Raw genomic sequence first — 21,016 nt, 5'->3', positions numbered from 1 at the left:
GCAAGGAAAGACTGACCGAGCGTGGCCTGCAACCCAAGGTCACAAACAAAACTCTGGGAGCCGACTCGCACGATGTCCGCCGGAAACACACTCGATGAGAGTAACAGCGCAACAGGCTCTGAAGAAAAGAGGACTAAGCTTGAAAACACAGCGACACTGCAGCAGAATCAGCAAACTGCGATCCAGAGTGAAAAAATACTTGAGCGAAAGGAGAAGAGAATCAGGGGCAACCTCACGCCGCAGATCCCAAGAAACGAAGTCAGACATGCAGAAGACAAAGGACCCTGGAATCAAGGACCTCAGCAGTAAAGGAAGTGGTGGCCTCAGGCACTGGTCCTTGGAGATTACAGTGTTTCCAAAAAATAGCTGATGGCTGAAACAAAGTAAGGGTATATCCTGGTGACCTACAATGTCCAAAACCAACAGCTGGGAGAAACGGGACAGCCCTCTGTGCGTGTAACACAGCATTTTCTCTTAATTGAGAAACCACAGTGCTGGTGTAAGACAGACACATGGAGGCCAACAGCACAGAAGACAGGGCCCCGGGATGGAGACACACACGTGTGGACAGAGGGGCAAAGCCAACCCCATGGAGAAGGGACAGCCTCCCCAAAAAATGCCACCGGGGCAGCTGGACACCCTCGTGCAGAACAAACCGCTACACGAAAACATGAAGGAAAGTCTTGGGGATCTTGGGTCAGGCAATGATTTCTTAAGGAGACAACAAACACAAGATCCATAAATAGGAAATATGAATAGACTGGACTTTATAAAAATTAAAAAGCATCTGCTTCTCAGAAACAGGTGCCAGGGTGTGTAAAACATCTGACAGTGGACTTGCAAGCAAGACACCGGACATCAGGCTTGTCCAGTGTACACGCAGAATATACAGCAACTCTTACAACGGAAGAACTAGAAAACAAGACCCGCCCGCCCCCGCCGGCAAGAGGACACCCACAAAGCCCAGAAAGTGCCCGGGAGAACGCGAAGCAGCAGCTTGCAGAGCCCGCTCTCGGGCACAGCCACTGCGGGGGCCGGGCAGCCTCCGTCAACAGGCGACCCAGGCTTTATGGGAGAGAAATGATGGCAGGGGCCACGCAAAGACACGTGCCCGCATGTCCACAGCCCTGTGTGTGTGAGAGCTGGAGCCCAGAAAACCCAGCGTCCGCGGCCAGGTGAAGGACCCACGAGCCGGCACGCTGAGCCCAGCTGACTGACGCTGCCTGGGCACCGGCCCCATGCAGGGATCCGGCTCTGGAAAGCGGAGCAGCAGGGGCAAGAAGAAGCTTCTGGGAGAGTCATGCACTGTCCTGGCTGTGGCAATGGCTTTTGGGGCTAACACCTTACATGGTACACCACGGACACATCACTAGAACTGTTAGGGCAAAAAACCACGGCTGTTTGTCACAGGAACAGCACCCACACAGCTTGGTCCATCCTGCTTCTCGAGGGCCACCAGCAGCACAGGCACTGACACCCACAGGCCCTATGAGGCCGGGGGCCGCTCTGCACCCACACACTCTTGACATCCTGCCTGCCACACGGCCACGGCCACGCTCGAAGGAGACCGCGCGGTATGTGTCATGAAGTGTCTGCAGGACAGAGAACAACGGGCCCCTACGGCAGCCATACTGGACTTCATCATAGCCCTTACCTCTCCCCTCACCCAGAGCTGCCCTGGGTCTCCCAGCCCCTGGGTCCCTACAGGCAGCACCACTGCACTGACACCAGCTCTAAGGACACAAACAGAAACACCCCACGGCTAAGCCACAAGCTGCAGGCCCAGATGCCGGCTTCTGTGCTGCTACTCCAGGTTTCAGGCCAGCAGGACTGGCTCGCAGACTCGGGGCCGGGTCCCAGAGCCGAGCAGCCATAGTGAGTGATCCGGTGGTGTTCGCTACTGCCCCACCTTCTTCAAGCGAGGATCTGGTGAGCCTGTCCCGCTCACCACCTGGCTCCCTACCTTGGACGCCCGGGCTCCACGTGACTGGCGCCGTACTGAATGGCATGCTTGCAAAAATCACGTCTCACCGTAAGTTGCTTTCTTATTTCATTATCAGTTTAATGAGTCTGTGCTACATTTTGCATTTACGGCTTTGGGGGACTCTCTGTAGCAGCTGACACAGCTCTGCAGGGCACACTGTGTCCATCCGCCCTGGGACCCCTCTGCCTTGTTCCCGAGCGGGTCCCTGAAGACCTTCCAAGAAACGCCCTTTTATATTAACTAGAGGGGCGTCCTGGGTGTTTCAGTCAGTTATGCGTCTGCCTTCGGCTCAGGTCATGGTCTCAGGGTGCAGGGATGGAGCCCCGCATCAGGCTCCCTCCTCGGCAGGGAGCCTGCTTCTCCCTCAGCTCCCTACTCACTCATGATTTGTCACTATCTCCCTTTTTCTCTGGAATAAATAAAATCTTTTAAAAAATAATAAAATAATGAACTACAACCACCTGCTGTCTGATACACAGGCTGGAAGATTACTCCCAGGGGAACTGGCAAATATTCTGACCTTGGCCCCCAAACCCTGTTTTCTGAAAACAATCTGCCCCATAAAACTACCCATCCACACAAGCACCTTAGCTCTCACGGTCTGGGCACACGGCGGCTCCCTTTCTTTCCTCCCAAGACAGTGTTCACACTGCTACTGCCCAGGTATGGGGTGCGCCCTGGGCTCCCGGGCCCTAACCACAGACGTGGCAGTCAAGGATACAATCAGTCCAGGTTCACCTCTCCAAAGGCAGGTACTATCCACGGAGCAGGTCTCAGGAACCTCTGCCCCTCAGTCTACACACAGCAACTGGTTAACCCACAAAACCACCCCAGGAAGCCAGAGCGGGTCCACAGGGGCCGCGGAAAGCATGAAAGAGGGCAGAGCTGCAGTCAGGCTTCCAAGAACGAGAAGCTGCAGCTGCCCGCGCTGTGCACCCTGGTCCCTCCACCCTCCTCCAGGGTCTGCTTCCCTGGGGGAGCTCAGAGCCAGTGACAGCCAGAGACTCACGTTATCCCGGATGTTGATGTCAGAACCCTTGGAGAGTAGCAGCTTCACGAGCTCCACATGCTTATACTCCGTGGCCCAAATCATGGGTGTCCAGCCGCCGTCATCCTAATTCCAAAAAACACACCACACACACACACACAATCCATTATAGCTCTGCAGGCAAGTAACATGAAGCGGTCTCACTCAGGACCTGTAAGATGACTACAAAAGACAGGAGACCGTCCAAGTCCCCATTCTGTGGATGAGGAGACCAAGGTTTAGGGTGCAGCCCCCAGTGCCTCAGTGAGCGCAGGAAGCAGCTGGAACCTCGGCTCTGAGAGGACGGACAGATCCGCCAGGTGCCCTCGTCCCTTTGCAGCCTGCTGGGCAGTCCCCACTAGGACGCCTACTTGGACCACGTAAGGACCAAGAATGCTGACCAGACCATCCCATCCAGAGCAGCAGTCTGGCTGGTAGGACGCACCGGCCCCTGTGACCCAGACAGACCCCGAGCATGAAGTATGACCAGCTGCCAACACTGCAGACGGCCAGACATCCAAGCCCAGAGACTGACGGAGGCTGTGCTCACTTCCCACTTCTTCCTGAAGGGCAGGAAGCAGAAAGCCTGCCCAGGCTGACCCCATATTAGGGTCTGTCATGGTTCGGACGAGCTGGCTTTCTACCATCCGCAACCCAGGCCTGTCTCCTTACTCAGTGGTGGTGGGTAGTTTTATTTAAACCAGAAAAAGGCAAGTCTCCGGGAAATGAGTATCACGTTGCCAACTCATGGTCTGGTGGCAGAAAGCGCAACCCTCCCCAACACGTCCCCAACGACTTCCTGCCCCCCCACCGGCGGCCACCTCTGGGAGACATGCGGCCCCCATGACTACAGTGAGGCCATCCCTGCAGGCTGGCTAAGGGCACCACCTGGGCCCTGGGGGCGCAACAACAGGGGACAAGCACACCACAGGGAACCCGGCCCAGGAACATATAAAACCGAACTAAGAGGGAGACAGAAGAAGAATCGGGAGGGGCCGGCCCGTGAGCCTGAGAGCACGGGGGAGGGGCTCTGTCCGGGCCACTGGGGAGGGGCTCTGTGGGGCGGCACGGGGGAGGGGCTCTGTCCGGGCCACCGGGGAGGGGCTCTGTCGGGCGGCACGGGGGAGGGGCTCTGTCCGGGCCACCGGGGAGGGGCTCTGTCGGGCGGCACGGGGGAGGGGCTCTGTCCGGGCCGGCCACCGGGGAGGGGCTCTGTCGGGCGGCACGGGGGAGGGGCTCTGTCTGGGCCACCGGGGAGGGTCTCTGTCGGGCGGCACGGGGCAGGGGCTCTGTCTGGACCACCGGGGAGGGTCTCTGTCGGGCGGCACGGGGCAGGGGCTCTGTCTGGGCCACTGGGGAGGGTCTCTGCCGGGCGGCACGGGGCAGGGGCTCTGTCTGGGCCACTGGGGAGGGTCTCTGTCGGGCGGCTTGTTGGCGCTGGGTTGGAGGCAGGGGCGGGACTGAAAGACGGGACAGGGCCTGTGAGCCCAGATGGCCTCTCCAGGGCCGAGTCACAGGGGAAGGAGCGGTCTGGGTCTCAGCAAGTGGGAGGGAAAGGCTCTCGCCTGCTCTTCTGAGCCACTCACTAGATGCGCAGGCGACCTCCTCGTGCCGGGGCCCCGTGTGCATGAAGACCCTGCCGTGGAACCCTGACCGCCGCTGGGAGGAAAGACGGCTACGGAGGGAGGGTGCCTGGCAGGTCAGCCCGGGGAGATGCTGCTGGAGAAGTCTCCAGCCGGGCAGCTGAGCCGGTGGTGAGCGTTCAGAATAGCCAGTGGTCAGGCAGGGGAGGCGGCCGTGAGGGCGAGTCCAGGCCAAGGGGGCTGCAGAGAACGGGGAGGGGCCACCCCCGCTACGACGGAGAACGGGGTCACTGACCAGGCGGCCAGGTGGAGGGTCCGCCAGTGTAGGGGGCAGCGTTACCTGACAGTTGACGTCCATCTGTCCGTTCGAAAGCAGATACTGAACCACATCGTAGTGACCTTTCTTGGCAGCAAGGTGCAGACAAGTGGAGCCCTCTGCGTCCTGCAACACAAGCACCACTGAGACCCAGAGAAAGCCCACGACCTCTGGCATGGCCGAGCGCAGCACCACAGTGACCTTCAGCTCCCCACACTAGGGAGGCACCTTCTAGAATGGCAAGGAGCCCAGGCAGAGAAAGGCGGAGTTGTTTTCTGAGGTCGCACAGCTGGGGTCCAAGCCCCGTCCATCGGGCTCCAGACTCCAAGCTCTGGACACCAATGGGGCAAGGCCTCTTTACCTTGTAAGACACACCTGCAGGGACACCATGTGACGTGCCCATCCCTTCCTTTCTCCCACGGTCCAGTCAGGGTCAGGCACACCCCGGGCTTCTCAACATGGCCACGTGCCGCACCATGGCCTGTATTCCAACACAACCCCCAGGCCTGTGCCAGGCACCTGCACTCCTCACGTGACAGTCGGGCCCCATGCCCACTGGGGCCTCCGTGAGATAACGGCCACCATTGCACATTAGACTAGTGCTAGTAACGCCATCATCACGGTCTATGCGCCGCCGAATTAAAAATAATAAATGGCAGAGAAGAGCAGGGGCCCAGACGGGGGCACACTTGCCCTGCGGGCCCACACACGTCCGAGGGGCCTCCTGCAGCTGCAGGCCCATGTCCCCATTAGCTTTCAGCTCTGCTTCAAGTGCGCTAACTAGGTCCCATTAACTGCGGCATCTCAAACCGAAACAAAGGCGACCCTCCACTGTGGAGGTCAGATCCAGGAAGCTCCAGGAGAGCCTTGGGGGTCCTGGGAGGGCCAGGGCACCATCTGCATCCCGGTTTGCACAGCCAGGCTCAGAGCCAACCAGAGAGCTTGGGCCCTGCACACACGGACTCTTCCTGGCTGTGAGTCCGAGACCCGCGCACGCGGCCGTTTCCTCCTTCCAGCGTCTCTCTCTGCCTCCCCCTGCTCCTGTCTGTACAGACCGCGCTTCCTCGGTTCTTCTCTTCCGTTTCTGACCCTCTGAGGAACAATCTGAGATTTTCACACACACACGGATAAATGTATTTCTTACCGATCCTGACATTAGTCAGTAACCTGCTTTTCTCAAGAAAACCCACCCAGTCAAACCCCACATTACTGGCATTTAAAATTTTAGTTGCATGAGAAATAAAAAACGTATGGTTGTTGGTGCAAAGGCCTGCCTTATTTTCAAGTTTCTCAGCTGTCTGTCCTTGTACTGAGTATCACAAAACTTTCCCCTGTTGACACGACCCAGATCTGAATAGGGCTATCTTCTCCTGGGGGCAGGGGCCCTCCACCCAGTGGCAGCGACCCAGGGTCCTGGGATCGAGCCCCGAGTCGGGCTCCCCACTCAATAGGAAGCCTGCTTCTCCCTCTCCCACTCCCCCTGTGTTCCCTCTCTCACTGTCTCTGTCAAATAAATAAAATATTAAAAAAAACACACACACCTCAGCATTTCAATCTAATAATTCCACACCCAGAAATATGTCCTAAATAAATCAAACATGCAAAAATTTGGCTAAACAAATGCTAACTGGAGCACTGTGTGTACAGTGACTGAAAACACAGGGCACCAGAGTGGCTCAGTCAGCTAAGCGTCCGACTCTTGGTTTTGGCTCAGGTCACGATCTCAGGGTCATTGGGATGGAGCCCCGAGTAGGGCTCTCTGCTCAGCGGGGAGCCTGCTTAAAAGATTCTCTCCCTCTGCCCCTCCCCCTGGTCTCATGCTCACACGCTCTCTGAAAATAAACAGATCTTTTTAAAAATTGAAAACGGGTGCCTAGGTGGCTCAGTTGGTTGAGCGTCTGCTTTTGGCTCAGGTCATGACCGCAGAGTCCTGGGATCCACGTCAGGCTCCCTGCTCGGTGGGAAGCCGGCTTCTCCCTCTCCTACTTCCCCTGTCTGTCTTCCCTCTTGCTGTATCTCTCTGTGTCAAATAAATGAATAAAGTCTTAAAAAAATAAAAACTAAGCGATAAGCAAATCTGACTAAAAGTGACACCACTGCATCATGAAATACAACGCAGCCACCTCAAATAATGTTATCAAACAGTATTTAATAGAAAAACACTGATAATCTCGTGGAAAAAAAGCAGCTGATAAATTACTATGAACAGTATAAGTCTTTGGCTGGAAAAATGCGTATTCATGTGAAAACTACAAGATCATTTTTACGTTTTCACTGTAGTTACATATGTACCTATGTACAAGATAAAAGATTTTGCCATTTCCGTCGTTTTTAAGTGTAGTTTGGTGGCAGGGATCCCTCGCTGTCCTGCAGCCCTCACTGCGGACCCTACAGAACCCCACTGGGCAAGGAGGCTGCCTCGCCCGGCCCCCGTGACCTTTATTCAACCCACTCCCAGTCTCTCAACTGGACGACTCGGGGTCCTCACACGCGCCGATCCCACAGGGTGCGTCCCTCTGGGACAGGCTCGCCTCAGCCTTCCCCGGTCCTGGGGCTTCCTTCTCCTTTAGGGCTGGGCGGCACCCGTGACACGCACAGGCCACCTTCCGCTAACCCGTCCCTCTGTGGTGGACGGTGGGGCCGCCGCCACCTCACTTTGCGGACGAGGCCGCTGAGAACACGGGAGCGCAGACACCCAGTCGTGCCCTGCCTTGTTTCTCCCGGCAAATGCCCACGACTGGAAGGGCCGGACCACACAGCAGTCCCGCCTGCACCTCTCTGACGAACCACCAAACCGTTCTCCACAGAAGCTGCATTTCACATTCCCAGCAGCAGTGCACACGGCCTCCAGTTTCTCTACGTCCGCCAGCACGCACTTCCCGGTTTTAGGTAACTGCTGCCCCAAGGGAACCAGGGGACGTCTCCCTGTGGTTTGGATTTGCATTTCCCTGAGGACTGGTGATACTGAGCATCTTTTCATGTGCTACTTGGCCATTTACAAACCTTCTCTGCCCACTTTAGAATTGGGCTGGACTTTGGTTATTGAGTCGTAGGAGTTCTTTATATATTCTGGATAGGATTTCCCCATTACTCTTTCTCCCATTCCGTGGGTTCTCTCTTCACACTCTTAGTGTCCTCTGACACAGAAAGTTTTATTTTTGATTGTTTATCTATTTTATTTCTTTTATAAGTTTCTAATATAAATATTATAAATCTATCTTTTTTATTATCTGTGCTATTGGTGTTATATCCAAGACGCCACTGTCAGACCCAATGAGCGGCATGAACATCTATCTGCTCCTCTAAGCGACCTACGGTTCTAGCTGTTAAGTTTAGGTCTTTGATCCATTTTGAGTAACTAAATGCAGAGCACAGAAGAGCCCAGCTGCATTCTTCCACACGTGAAGATCCCACTTTCCCGGCACCAACTATTAAAAAGACTGCCCCTTCCTCCCACCGAGTGAAGCTGGCACCTGCCAGGAACTAGTTTCCATCGCTGTGAGCTCGTTTCTGGGCCCTGCTCTCCGCGCTCCGCGCGTCCGTCTCCAGGCCAGCGCCGCACTGTGCTGACTGCAAGCGCCGTGGCAGGTCCGGAGTCAGGAAGCGGGAGGCCTCGGGCTCCGTACCTCTGCAGGCTGGTTCTGAGTGCTCAGGGTCCCTGAGATCTGCAGGGATTTCACGACCGGTTTTTCTCCATCTCTAAAAAACGGCACTGGGACTCCGACAGGGGTCGTGCGGACTCCATGGTTTGCCCCCGGTGCGCGGACACTTTGGCGACATTCGGTCTTCCAGCCCGTGAGCGCGGGACGTGTTTCCACGCACTCTCTTCTTTCGTCTCTTTCAGCGACGTTTTGTGGCTTTCGGTGAGCAAGTCTCTGTCTCCTTGGTTACGTTTATTCCTTATGTTTTACTGTTTTTGATACTATTATAAACAGAATTCTTAATTTCCCCTTTGGATAGCTCACCTCCAGTGTACAAAGATACACTGAGTTTGTATCTTATAACTTTTCTACACGCATCTATTAGTTCTGTTTTTTATGGGAAATCTTCAGCATTTGTCAACATATAAAAACCATACCATTAATGAACAGAGATCATTTTACTTCTTTCCTGATCTGGATGCTTTTGCGGGGGCTGCTAATTGCTCCAAGTGGAATCAGAAGAGGGAAAGTGTACGAACGGAAGGAAGCTAGAGACCTGTGCATGGCAGAGCCAGTGTGCAGCGTGTTCTCAGACACACTGGGAACCAAGCCAGGTGAACTGCTAACTACTTCCAGACAAGTAGGCAAATGCTGGGTGCTGCCAATCCCTGAAGACGTCACAAGGAAGCTGCCCGCCCCTCCTGCTGAGGGACCTCCACGCGTAAGGGGGTGCGTACCTTAGGATCCACGAGGGCCCCGGCCTTGATGAGGTACTTCACTGCGTCTAAATGGTTGTTTTCCGCGGCCTCCATCAACGGGGTTCTCTGGTCCTCCGAGCAGGTGTCAATATTCGCGCCCGCCTAGTGAAACCAGACAGTTCAGGTGCATCCAGAGCCCCCAGGGCCGCCCCAACCGGGCACCCGGACACTTCAGGGTGCAAGCGGAAAGACCTCGTGAGCTCCGCTCAAATCATTTCTACTCACTGCAACTGAGTCTTTAGAACCAAATTCAAAAACGTGATTATTTTATTACCATCAAACCCTCAGTTCAAGGACATTTTCTTAACTGAAAATGTTTACAGCACATCAGTGACAATACCTTTAGAAAGTCATGACCTTCTGAAGAAGGAAAGGGGGGGCACCTGGGGGGCCAGAGTCCCCCATCGGGCTCCCTGTTCAGAGGGTTCTGCTGCTCCCTCTGCCCCTCTCCCGACTGGCACGAACACGCGTGCGCTCAGTCCAAAGTAACTAAAATCTTTAAAGAAGAAAATAAAAGCAAGCAGGCAAAGGAGGGATGTGGGGGCTGCTCAGCAGGTCCGGGCTGGTCGCCGGCAGTGACCGGGCCTACAGAGACCACAGGACAACCTGACTCACTGACCTCTTTCTCTGGCTGTTTTAATGCCTCCCAAAATAAGCAGAATAAAAGCTGATTTCCAATACTAAGTATTTTGAAGCAATCTCTAACACTTCCAACAGAATATGTGCTTGAGAAGTTAACGGTCCAGCAAATATACATAGATTTCAGCCTGTCTGGAACTTAAGAAGGTCCAACTTTAAAATGTGTTGTGTGCCATAAGCAAACTGGGTGTCTCACAATTAAAACCTTTTCCCCATGGGGGTAAAACTGCCTGCTTTCTTAAACTGAGGTGCCAAAACCTAGTATTTAGTTCATAAAATAAATGTTTACTGGGAAAAGGCTGAGAATAATATTGCTTTTACTGTTTGTAATTAAAATCAAAAGTAACAAAATGAGTTAACAACTTTAAGAAACAAACAAACAAACAAACAAACTTCTTAAATAGATCCAGAGCGGTGAACTTAAGGAAAGCAGGGGACTGAGGTGGTTTCAGGAACTCTGAAGGAGACTTCTGGTGAATTCCAGAAGGCAGAATAGGGCTGGGGCCACAGACAGAGCTGGAGACTAGGCACTAACAGAACGTCAGGGGTCAGAGGGCCAGGCCCCTGAACTTGGGTTACACCAGGGTCAGACCAGGCCGAGATGTGGGGGTAAGGTCTGAGGACCCACCGACCAATTCTCTGTGTGCCCATCTGAAATCAGGGGCAACACATGACAAAGGCCCTCACGGGGTCAAAGAGACAACCCAGAACTAAAGCCCCAAAAGCTTGCCCAGAAGAAAGTGATCATCACCAGAAAAAGGTAAGGATGACTGAGAAACAAAGCCAAAGACTCCATGAGAAGCTCAAGACGGAGGGAGAAGACAGGAGAGTGAGTGAAACCACGAGGCGCCCATGCGATGACAGGCTTCCCCCCAGAGAGACGGTGAGAACAGGGAGCGGGTCTTAAGGAGCACACACCTCCTTCCGTGTCCTTCCGTCATTCAAACCCAGACGGCCAGGTGCGGCAGCGCACGCCACACTGCAGCGCCCTGGGGTCCAAACGGAACAAGAGCTGTTTGCAGTGAGGCCTCGGGCCAAAAGCTGAACAGGAGGGAGAGATCTCAGAACCGCTCTTCACAGGCGCTCCTGGCTGTGAAGGAACATTCCTCAAACCCCGAGAGCACAGGCACCCAGAAGAGCGGAGGCTAGCGACCCCAGTCGGCAGATTCAGGGCCACTGTGGGACCAGGGATGGGGTCAGAGCCAGAGCCTGCCCAGTGCATGGTGTGGGGTGAGAGACACTTTGCCAGGACAGGGCCTCCCACGAGCACAGGACGGGCAGGGCCGGACCAGAGCACAGACACCTGGCCCCTTGTCCTCACAGGCACAAGCAGGCTTTCTGCTCCTAGGCTAAAAGGAAGACACAGTAGAATTCCCACCGTGTGCCTCGAGGAGCATAAAGCGGCGTGGCAGACACAGGTAAGCGAAAAGGTGATCAAGCCAGAGAGACGCAGAGAGCAGGGCTGTCAGAGCGAGGGCCCGGAGAGCCATCCCTCCAGGGGGTGTGCAGGGCTGTGTCCTGACCTGGTCCTCTTCAGGACTGTTTATCAACAGGACGTCTACATCTTAAGGACTATTCCATATGCATCTTACGTGCACACACACACACGTTTTAACGGTAAAAAAGGTGGGGGAGGGCGCCAAAGAAGACAGGTCCCCTCAAAGCAGTGACGGCTAACTTCGCAAAGAAAGCACAGAGGCCGGAAGACCGTGGAGTCATTCCTCAAAGTGAGAGAAAACAACCAGCAATCCCGAATCCCAAATCCAGGGAAACATCTCCCAAGAAGACCCCACGTTGGTCTCTGAGACGAGGAGGAGCCTGGGCAGCCCCTCACCCAACTCTGCACGGCACACAGGACCACCAGGGCGACCCTGTCCCTGTCCCGGCCCCGTCCTGCCACAGGTCCCACACAGCACTGGGCCTCTAGGCAACCCTCGAAAAAGCATAGACCACATCCACACCTCTGCCAACTCCTCGCAGCGGGGACAAGACAGCGTCCCACTGGAGTGCTGACCCCCAGCCTTCTCCCCTCAGAGCACCAGCACCCATGGTCACTGCCAGCTGCCATTCTCTGCCAGATCAGCCACCCATCACGGTCATGGCCAAGAACCCATCCCTGCATGACCACTATGAGCAGCCCTCTTGGCTGCCCGGCAGCCGAGCCCGGCCAGGCTTCTCTTGGACTTGTACCGGAGGCCTCCAGGGGCCTCCCCATGGAAGTAGCTCAAGCTCGCCGCACAGGGCAAGGCCATCTCTCCTCCCCTGGTCCTCCGCCCCCCCCCCACCCCCAGTCCTGCCCGTTGGAAGACAGGAGGCCTGCACGCAAGAGCACAGAGTGACCTCTGGAGGCCAGAAAGAAGAGTGAGTGGAGAGAAAGGAGGTGAAGGATTGAAGCGAATTCAACCCAAAAGAAGGCAACAAAAGGAGATTAAAGAAATATATATTTGTTCGAAAAGACCAAGAACCAGAACAATATGAAACAACAAATATATATTTAAACACTGAGGATTACAATAAATACTAACTAAATTAAAAGTTCCGATTAAAATACCAAGATTATCACACTGAGCTTTTGAACCTTCCAGCAACATGCTGCTTAACAAGATACACCCAAACAGCAGCTCTACGGCATGAGAGGGTGCTAGAGGTCCACACTCACAAGTGGGTCTGTGGTAAGACACACGCGCGACCATCAGCGCGATCGTGTCCTGCTCCGCCCACAACCACCACATCCATCAGCACCGGTGAGAACAATGCGAAAATGCTCCAGGCGAGTGGGGACAGCCACACAGGTGAGGCTGGGGAGCGACCCCAGCACCTCCAGCTGCCACAGACGCACACGCAGGAGACCATCCACACTCACGCACCCTCTCCAGCCGGCAATGTCTGCAGGGTGCCCGACAGTGACGAGGCAGGGACCCGCCGCCTGCATTTTAGTGCTTTAGATGTGAAAAAAGACAGATCATCAGGCATTTGAGGAAAGCCTTTAAAAAGAAAGACTAAAATGAACAGAGCAGCATAAAACCTCAGAAGTACTGTACTATCTTCCACGGAACAGGGAAGAACAGAGATACGAAAAAGGAGCAAGAAAAGGGCACTGGGTTTCAAGACGTGATGACACAGATGAGAATCCGCAGAGGAGCTGAAGGGCGAGTCAAGAACATGGCCTAGCAAGCAAGTGGGAAACAAAGTCCAGAGAACGGGTCCGTAAGGCCAGTCACGTAAACAGGGCTCAGAGGGCAGACGGGAAGGTGGCATCCAGAAACCCCAGGACAAGGGACAGGAATGGACACAGCAAATGCCCCAAAGGAGTCAAAAGACCACTGCATCGCAGGGAGATCTCAGACCAGTGGATCAGAGATTTCCTGAAGCACCCGGAGATACAGGGCCAGGCCAAAAATTGGTCTCAAGCACACAGGGGACCCAACGCAGAGCCAGGGTCAGGGAAGGCGTGGCCCAGAGAAAGAGGACATAGGACCAAGCAACGGTGCTTCCAGGTGACACGAGACAGGATGCAGTCTGTTCAGAGGGTTAGGAACGAACCAGCAGGAGGCCAAGAGGCAACAGAAGCACACGACAATTATCGCTGTTGCCGGCGCCGCGGCCAGTCCGGAAAGTAGCGACGGGACCACCCAACACAAGGGTGATCTCGGCATCTGTGCCCGCTGATCTCGGCAACACTGGGACAGAGGCAAAGGAGGAGACTGGGGAGCGGGTGGCGTGAGTACGCCAGGGCCAAGCCTTTCCACGCTCTCAAGTCAGTAATTGGTATTACAAACTGCACGTAGAACGGAACAACAACGAATCTAGAAAGAGCCAGAGAAGCCGCCGTAGGGCTGAGAGCAGGGCCAGGACGTGCCGGGACTGGGGGGACAGAAACGCTGGTTGTCCGTGGGAGCCAGAAGGGCCGTGTGACCTGTGCGCTCTCAGGACCGCAAGTCGTGTGACTTTACTGGACAAAGACAAGAGCGAGTGGTGGGGGGCTCGGCAGAGGGCTGCGCCATCCGACCTGAATCAGCATGTGGCAGATATCCACGTGGCCGGCCTCCGCGGCGGCGTGCAATGGGGAACGCTTGTTCTGGTGCTCCATCTTGAAGTTGGGGTCGATCCCATCCACTGCCAACAAACGGGGTTCATCGATTATTTCAGAAGCAGCCTCTGGTTCCCCCACTCTAGGGTGATCACAAAGGCCGGTAAAGGCCCATGTGGGCGGCCGCCGAGAACCAGCATCACCCACCACCCCGTGTCTAGGTCCAAACACACTGGGAAGACTCAAAAGGAAGTATGCCCGTTCCACACCAGACTCCACATGTGGGCCTGCTGCCGGCAGCGACCTAACAATATAAATCCCTCCCCTCACTGACCTTGTCTAACTCAAGGCTCCCAGAATTTCTCTGGGGTTCCTTCTGTATTCTCAAGCACTCCTGCTCTCGGCCTTCCTCCCAGACTGGGTGCACCTGCTAAGCCCAAGGACAACAGGCCCACTGGGCAGCCTTAAACACACATGGCTTGGTGCGCACGAGCCCAGCAGGCCTGCGGCAGACAATCAGCTAACAGACCAGCGACAGAGCAGGCGGGCAACCGCAGCACCCCACCAAGCCTAGGGGAAATGACCAAAACCGCCATTTCAGTCAACATTAAATGACTTAGATTTTTAGAACAAATCATTGAGTTTCTTCTTTGACTGTCAAATAAAGAGATTTTTTAATCACTCTTGAACCCAGAATAACAAAGCCTTGAGCTGAGAGCTCAGAATCAAATCACTGGCCTTCCTTGGCCAGAGTAGAGCTGGGAACGGTCTGAAAGCACCAGCCAGTGCATCACCCCGAAGACGCACGTGCGGACGTCCGTGTGATGCATCCTGCTCTGCCCACGGCCGGCTCCTGCCTCCCTGCCGCCAGCTCGTGGTCCGCCCCAGCTCACTCCTCTTCCTTCTTCCTGATCTACGCCTTCTCTTAATTTAATCACACACCTAATTCTCCTTTGAAAATGAGAAATTCCTAGAAAGTATTTCTGTCACTACGAGCACCAGGATACGAATATCACACAGGGTGAATGCTGCTGGGCTCAGCTCAGAGAAATGAGACACGGATGAAGAAAACCAATGATCCCACCTCGGAAAAGCTAACAAGCGACTGTGCGCTCCAGGGCCGCAGGGACAGGCCACTTACCCAGCATGAGCAGCACCTTCTGCAGCTCCCCTTGCCTGGCGGAGAAATACAGCTGCTTCGGGTGGAAACGGAGCTTCTTGGGTCTGTGGAGAGAGCGGGATGGCTAGGACCGCCGCAGCCCCACTCGGGCTCCCGGTCCCCCTGCCACCGCACACGCAGACACACAGAAGGACGTTGCAGGACAGGACGGCCTGGAGAGGGTCTACCTGCTGATGCCTCAGGGTCAAGGGCAGGAAACTCACCAGGCTCAGGCATCTCACAGGAAAAAATAACAAAAACGAGCAACTACCTTCTTCATCCACAACAGGAGAATGGCTCCTGAGGCTTCTATGAACTGTGACAACAGAGCGAACCATCGCTTTGCAGCGCGGGGTCAAGGGAGGCCCTGAGGTGGCGGGGCCCAGCCTGCCCCCTCCAGTAGTGTGCGGTCTGGGCCTGGTGAGCAGGGTGGGGGGACGCAACAGCCACGGTAACATCAGGGCCACAGAGAAGGCTGGAGACTGATGGAGCGAGAGCTACGGGGACTGGGCAGTGACTCCTGACCCTGAGCTCCCCCGGTCAAGAGCACGCGGACACGTGCCCCTTCCCGCAGGGCGGCACGCTGCCCCGAGGAAGGACACGGGGCCTGGCCTGAGGCCCTGGGGAACTAGACCGCTGGGCTTCCTTGGGGGAGGAACCCTGCCTGGCTCACTGGTCATAGGGCCCCCCTGAAGGGCAGCACTGCCTGGGCACGGGCAGGTGAGCCTCAAAGCCGTGTGAGCCAACCCTTTATTTCACAGACGAGGAATCAGCCAAGAAGCATTTGCTCTCATGTCCTGAGGTCAACGCCAGCAGGGGTCACCACCACCCTGGGGAGATGTCTGTAAGAGGACGACGGGACTGTCCTCACTAAGGACTTGGCAGAAGTTACCTTCTGCTCTTAGTATAATGGACAGTTGGCAATAATTTCTTCAAAGAGTATAAAAATACGTAAATTGTCCTGACAAACACCACTAACTGAAAAGCTAAAGAATGCTACAGTGACCCCCCTCGGGAATGCCCACAACCCCGTGAGGGAACCCGGTGCCCTTAGGAGGTGGCATACAGGGTGCAGACCCTTGGGAAGTGCAACTGTGGGGGCAGAGGAAGCACTGGAGGCGGGGGTCTGAACACACGGGCTCCAACGGCCCCACCGCTGACAAGGAGGGAAGAGAAACCTGCGGGAAGGACTGTCTAGATGGGCAGAGGTCAGTGGCTCAGGCCCAGAGCCACGTCTGAAAAAGCAGACTGGTTCTTACTTTTCTGAATCCAGAGCGATCAGAGCACTTTCCAAGGTCTCCTTCCCTGGTCCCTGGGAAAGGCCAGGGGCCGGCTTCACCAGCCCGGCAGGCCCGGTGGGGTCGAAGCCCTCGGCCGCCTGGGGCGCTGTGCTCTGCGGCTTGCCGTCCTCCGAGAGCAGTGGTCCCGCAGTGCTTCAGGGCAGGGAAAGAAATGACAGGCTGAAATGCAGATATGTGAAAAACTCGCCTTCTCGTGAAAATCAATGAAAACACAGAACATGATTCACTCAGACCCTTCTAGCTGAGCGTGAAAACAGCTCCAGACTCATTCTCTGTTCAGTCCTTGGATCAGAGTCCAGTTCAGGGCAAACTCCCAGGAAAAGTGACATTCAAGCAAAAGGGCAAGTTTTCCAGGGTTTCCAGGACCATGTCCAAGTTTGCTTTTCTGAATGCGCTTCCCAGCTGGCGCTACCAAACCCACGCTCTCCCCAGTGGGAGGAAACCCGCCCAGAAACCTGACTGCGGTGGGTTACGTTCATACAGACTAGCAGCGTTAGTACAGAACAGCAAGATGAAACCGGCCTCCTCCCGGTGCTCGGTTTGCTACGTCCACAGCTCGAGGCTCTTTTACACGGCCCTCCACGAGCTACTACTCTTCGCGGTATCAGCGTAGTATCTACTATGTCGTACGTTCCCAACAGGAGCCCTTCCCCTCACAAAACTCCGTTTCCATTTAGCCGGCCTTCAGACCATAACGGCCTGCGCCAGAAGGGCTAGTACCGCGCTCGCCTGCGACAGACGCACAGACGCACTCCCGCGGGGCAGAGGCCGTGTGCACACACACGCAGGGGTCAGCACTTGAAGACACAGAGGGCTCCGGGGAGCAGACCGAGCTGCGCCGGGCGCCTACCTGCCCGTGGTCGTGTCGGCCCTGCCCTCCACCAGGGAGCTCTTGTCCTGCCCAGGGGCCGGCATCACGGTGGAAGTCGTGTCGGCTTTTGCGATGGTCACCTCTTTGGCCTTGGAGATCTCCTCCCCACAGTGGGGACAGTAGCTGGCATTGTTGACGCGAGAGGCACAGTCTTTGTGAAAGCGGTGAGAGATGCTGCTCTCGGGCTGACACTCCATAAAGTTGCCCTGAACACAGGGGAGGAGAAGTCCTCGCTTACCGTCAGGGTTAGTGTGCGTGAAAGCACACAGTGTGCAGAACCTGCCTCTGAGTGCGGCGTGCGTGCCACAGGCCCGCTGGACAGTGGGGGCTCCCAGTCCCGCCAGTACAGAGGGAACCCATGGTCTACATCTGCGGTGTGTCCACACAGACACCTGCTTTGTTTTCTTTTTGGTGTTTTGGGAAGATTTATTTGAGAGACAGAGAGTAACACAGCAAGAGCAAGAGGGGCAGAGAGAGGGAGCGTCTCAAGCAGACTCCACTCCGAGCACGGAGCCTGACTAGGGTTCGATCCCACAACCCTGAGATCACGACCGGAGCTGAAGCCAAGTGGCAGAGACTTAACCGATGGAGCCGCCCAGACGGCCCCCACCTGACCCCACCCCTGCTCTAAAGAGAGAGCATGAAAGAGGAGAACCCACCTGACTGCCCCCCATGTGCCGGGAGCCCAAGGCCCTGCTCTCCGACTGTTCTAACCTGAGAAGAGACTGCACAGAGGACCCGGTCCCAAGAAGGACCCCAGAGGACAATCCAGGAAGGAGCGAGGATCAGCTGTGCTCCGCAGACATTACCCAGCATCACCAAGGGCACTTCGGGCAAACCCGTCGGCCTCAGAAAAGGACTCTCGGTAGCACCAAGGAGGTAAAGCCCCAGCAGGACGAGAAGCAGGGGAGCGGTGTGCTCCTGCTGGGAGCGAAGGGTGAACGGGACAGAGAAACCGCCTCCCTCCCTTCCAGCTTAAGCAACGAGGGGATGGCAGACAAGGAAGGGCGCACGGGTGCCAAATCCCAAGAGCAGCCACTGCAGAGAAGCTCCTGGCCCCAGCAGTCGCTCAGCTGTAGGCCGAGCGAACCACAGGGCCCCCTGTTCTTATGGGCACCGCAGGCACTGGGATATGTGGAATGAAGTTACTCACAGAGAAGACCCTAAAACCAAGAGATGAAGGCAAAGCAGAAGGCGAGCCAGGCAGGCCCTCCCCAGGAGCCAGGCCGCCACGTGCTCAGACGCAGTGAGTAGGAGCAAGGGACCAAGGGCACGGCCTGCCCTGTCCTAGCTCTCCCGGGGAGCCTGCTGGCTCACCCACAGCAAAACCCGGGCGTTATGGGAGGGGCCTCCGGACTCGGGGGCTGCCGGGAGGCGTCCGCCCTGACGGCCAGCGGAGGGAGGCACCAAGTACCAGCATGAGCCCACCCCGCCGGGGACGCACGGAGAGCCGGGCACTTACCGCTGTGCAGAAGTAGCCACACCCGGGACAGCACTGGTGCTTCACCATCCGGCCCCGGTGGTCCTCGCACAGCACCAGGAGCGGCGCTCTGCTGGACGGGCGCATTAGCTCATGCTTGACCACGCTGTTGGTGCACCGGCCCAGCTGCAATCACATGAGACCAGGGTCAGCGGCAGCCCGTCAGGGAGGGCCCCGCGGATGCGAGTCCAGGGCAGACTCCGAGGGCCCCGTGTCGGGGTGGGGGGTGGAATGCGGAGGAAAGGAAGGGCTCCATCCTCTCGAGTCTGCCCAACACAACAGTCAGCCTGACAGGCGGCCACATACACAGTGTCAGAGGAGCAGGCGCTCAGCTCGGCGAACTGAAGAAAACGTCCCAGGTGAGCCGAACGGACACACACCAGGCCGGAGGGGAGGGGTGCCGTGGCCCAGCAGTGGAACCTCACTGTGAATGCACAGAGCCCCAGCAGTGGTCAGGGCAGCCAGAGCAAAGCACCAGACAAAGGGCTACTGGTCAGCCCTGCCCTGCAACTGCTCCGCCAACTGGGCCCCCCACCGCACCGAGTGACACAGAGGCAGCCAACAGCAAGGCCCAGACCCACCATCCCTGACAGACGTCTGCTCCGGCGGGAGAAGCAGAGACAAAGCAGAGACTAAAGCAACTAAGGGAAATCAGAAGCCACCCAAGGAGCACAAGCCAGGGTGGACAGTGTGCAGACACGGTCACCGGCGCCCCGGTCAGCGGCCACTCTCAGACTGGCACGGGAGACTAAACGAAGACATGCTCGCAGAACAAAAAGGAGCTCTCGGGAGCTGGAACAAAGGTGCAGGAAAGGGAAGTTTCTACGGATGTGCTGGAAGGAAGGGAATTATCTGAAAGGGAAGCAAACGGACAAAAGTTTGGAAAATGGAGAAGAAAACTGGAGGCTCCATCCAGGGAACCTAGAAGAAAAGTAAAATGGAGAGAAGCAAGTGCACACGAACTGGAGGCATGGCCATCCCCGCTTGTGTGGGAGGCGGCTGCCCGGGTACCAGCGAGCTCCCAGCCGGCAGCCGGCACGGCGCGGCAGGACGAAGAGCGGTCTTGAGTGCGAAGGAGACGGGATTCCGACACCGGGCTCGGCTGGGGCTAACTCTTCTCCAGAATCCCAAGTCTCAGCCATTCACCTCCCAGACACCTTCTGTGAGGGGCTCCTGAGGGCTCTGCACCACCAAGACGAGAAAGTGACAACCCAGACAGACCTGATGTGCTGCAAATGCCTACGGAAACGTGCAATCCCATCGATCTGCGACCGAACTTGTAAGAGGAACACAGAAAATGAAAAATGATAATCATCCACTCAGGAAAGTAAAGAGTTGTTTAGGAGAAACGTAATCCAAGCACACCCCTGGCTCAGCTGGGAGCATTTCCACAGTGTGTTAGGAAACCACAAACACGGCTGTAACCAACACAGACAGTGCAAACAGCAGGTGTGAGAAAGGAGTGGAACTAAACGGGCGGCACCTCCGCCACAGTCAGTGTCTCTCAAGCAGACAGTCAAGACACCACACAGCAATCAGGTTATGTAAAACTATGCAAAAAATTTAAAACAGGGGCGCCTGGGTGGCTCAGTGGGTTAAACCGCTGCCTTCGGCTCAGGTCATGATCCCAATCGGGGTCCTGGGATCGAGTCCCGCATCGGGCTCTCTGCCAACAGGGAGCCTGATTCCTCCTCTCTCTCTCTGCCTGCCTCTCTGCCTGCTTGTGATCTCTGTCTGTCAAATAAATAAATAAAATCTTAAAAAAAAAAAAATTTAAAACACAAGGAAAAATCCAAAGAGGTCCGAGGAGCCCAGGAGCAGCAGCGTGACGCACTGACACAGGCAAACAACAGCAGCTCTGAGAGCGGCGCGCGCCTAGCTGACTGCCAGCACCGCAGACGTTACCGCTGTCAGCAGCAGGAGACGAGACGCTGCTCACCGTCCAACCACAAGTAGGATCCCGCACTGAGAACTGCGGGGCCCCAAGTGGCGGAGAGGCGGCTGAGGGTGTCTGCTCGGGAGTCTGAATGCACGGCCAGGAGCCAGAGCCGTGCCAGGAGAGCGCGGAGCAACCCGGCTGCTCAAGCACACCAGGAATGGTAGAAAAGTCAAATAAAAATGGTGGAAATAAAAAATATGCAAACAGATAAACGCATAGGACCGGCTTGTGACCATAGCCCAGAAAGAAGAAATTACTGAACTGAAAACGGTCAGTGTATTCACCCAA

The 21,016-nt window shown here is 56.0% G+C and overlaps 1 protein-coding gene across 8 annotated transcripts in view; it reads right to left on the bottom strand.

The window, feature by feature from the left end:
• Nucleotides 1-21,016, bottom strand: part of EHMT1 (euchromatic histone lysine methyltransferase 1) — a 136,601-nt gene that overhangs the window by 16,518 nt on the left and 99,067 nt on the right. For all 8 annotated transcript variants that reach the window (XM_045082814.1, XM_045082815.1, XM_045082817.1 and 5 more), the window contains 8 exons: nucleotides 18,772-18,915; nucleotides 17,289-17,515; nucleotides 16,397-16,570; nucleotides 15,120-15,202; nucleotides 13,958-14,064; nucleotides 9,289-9,411; nucleotides 4,935-5,036; nucleotides 2,994-3,098 (listed from right to left, as the gene is read on the bottom strand). In XM_045082814.1, coding sequence (XP_044938749.1) covers nucleotides 2,994-3,098; nucleotides 4,935-5,036; nucleotides 9,289-9,411; nucleotides 13,958-14,064; nucleotides 15,120-15,202; nucleotides 16,397-16,570; nucleotides 17,289-17,515; nucleotides 18,772-18,915 — 1,065 coding nt within the window. The remainder of the gene's footprint in view (nucleotides 1-2,993; nucleotides 3,099-4,934; nucleotides 5,037-9,288; nucleotides 9,412-13,957; nucleotides 14,065-15,119; nucleotides 15,203-16,396; nucleotides 16,571-17,288; nucleotides 17,516-18,771; nucleotides 18,916-21,016) is intronic.

This window comes from Mustela putorius, unplaced genomic scaffold (genome assembly GCF_011764305.1).
Source record: "Mustela putorius furo isolate JIRA1106 unplaced genomic scaffold, ASM1176430v1.1 tig00000596_pilon_pilon_pilon, whole genome shotgun sequence".
Taxonomy (NCBI): Eukaryota; Metazoa; Chordata; class Mammalia; order Carnivora; family Mustelidae; genus Mustela; species Mustela putorius.
The sequence above is the reverse complement of the archived record's forward strand: the minus strand, read 5'-3'. Positions and strand labels throughout refer to the sequence as shown.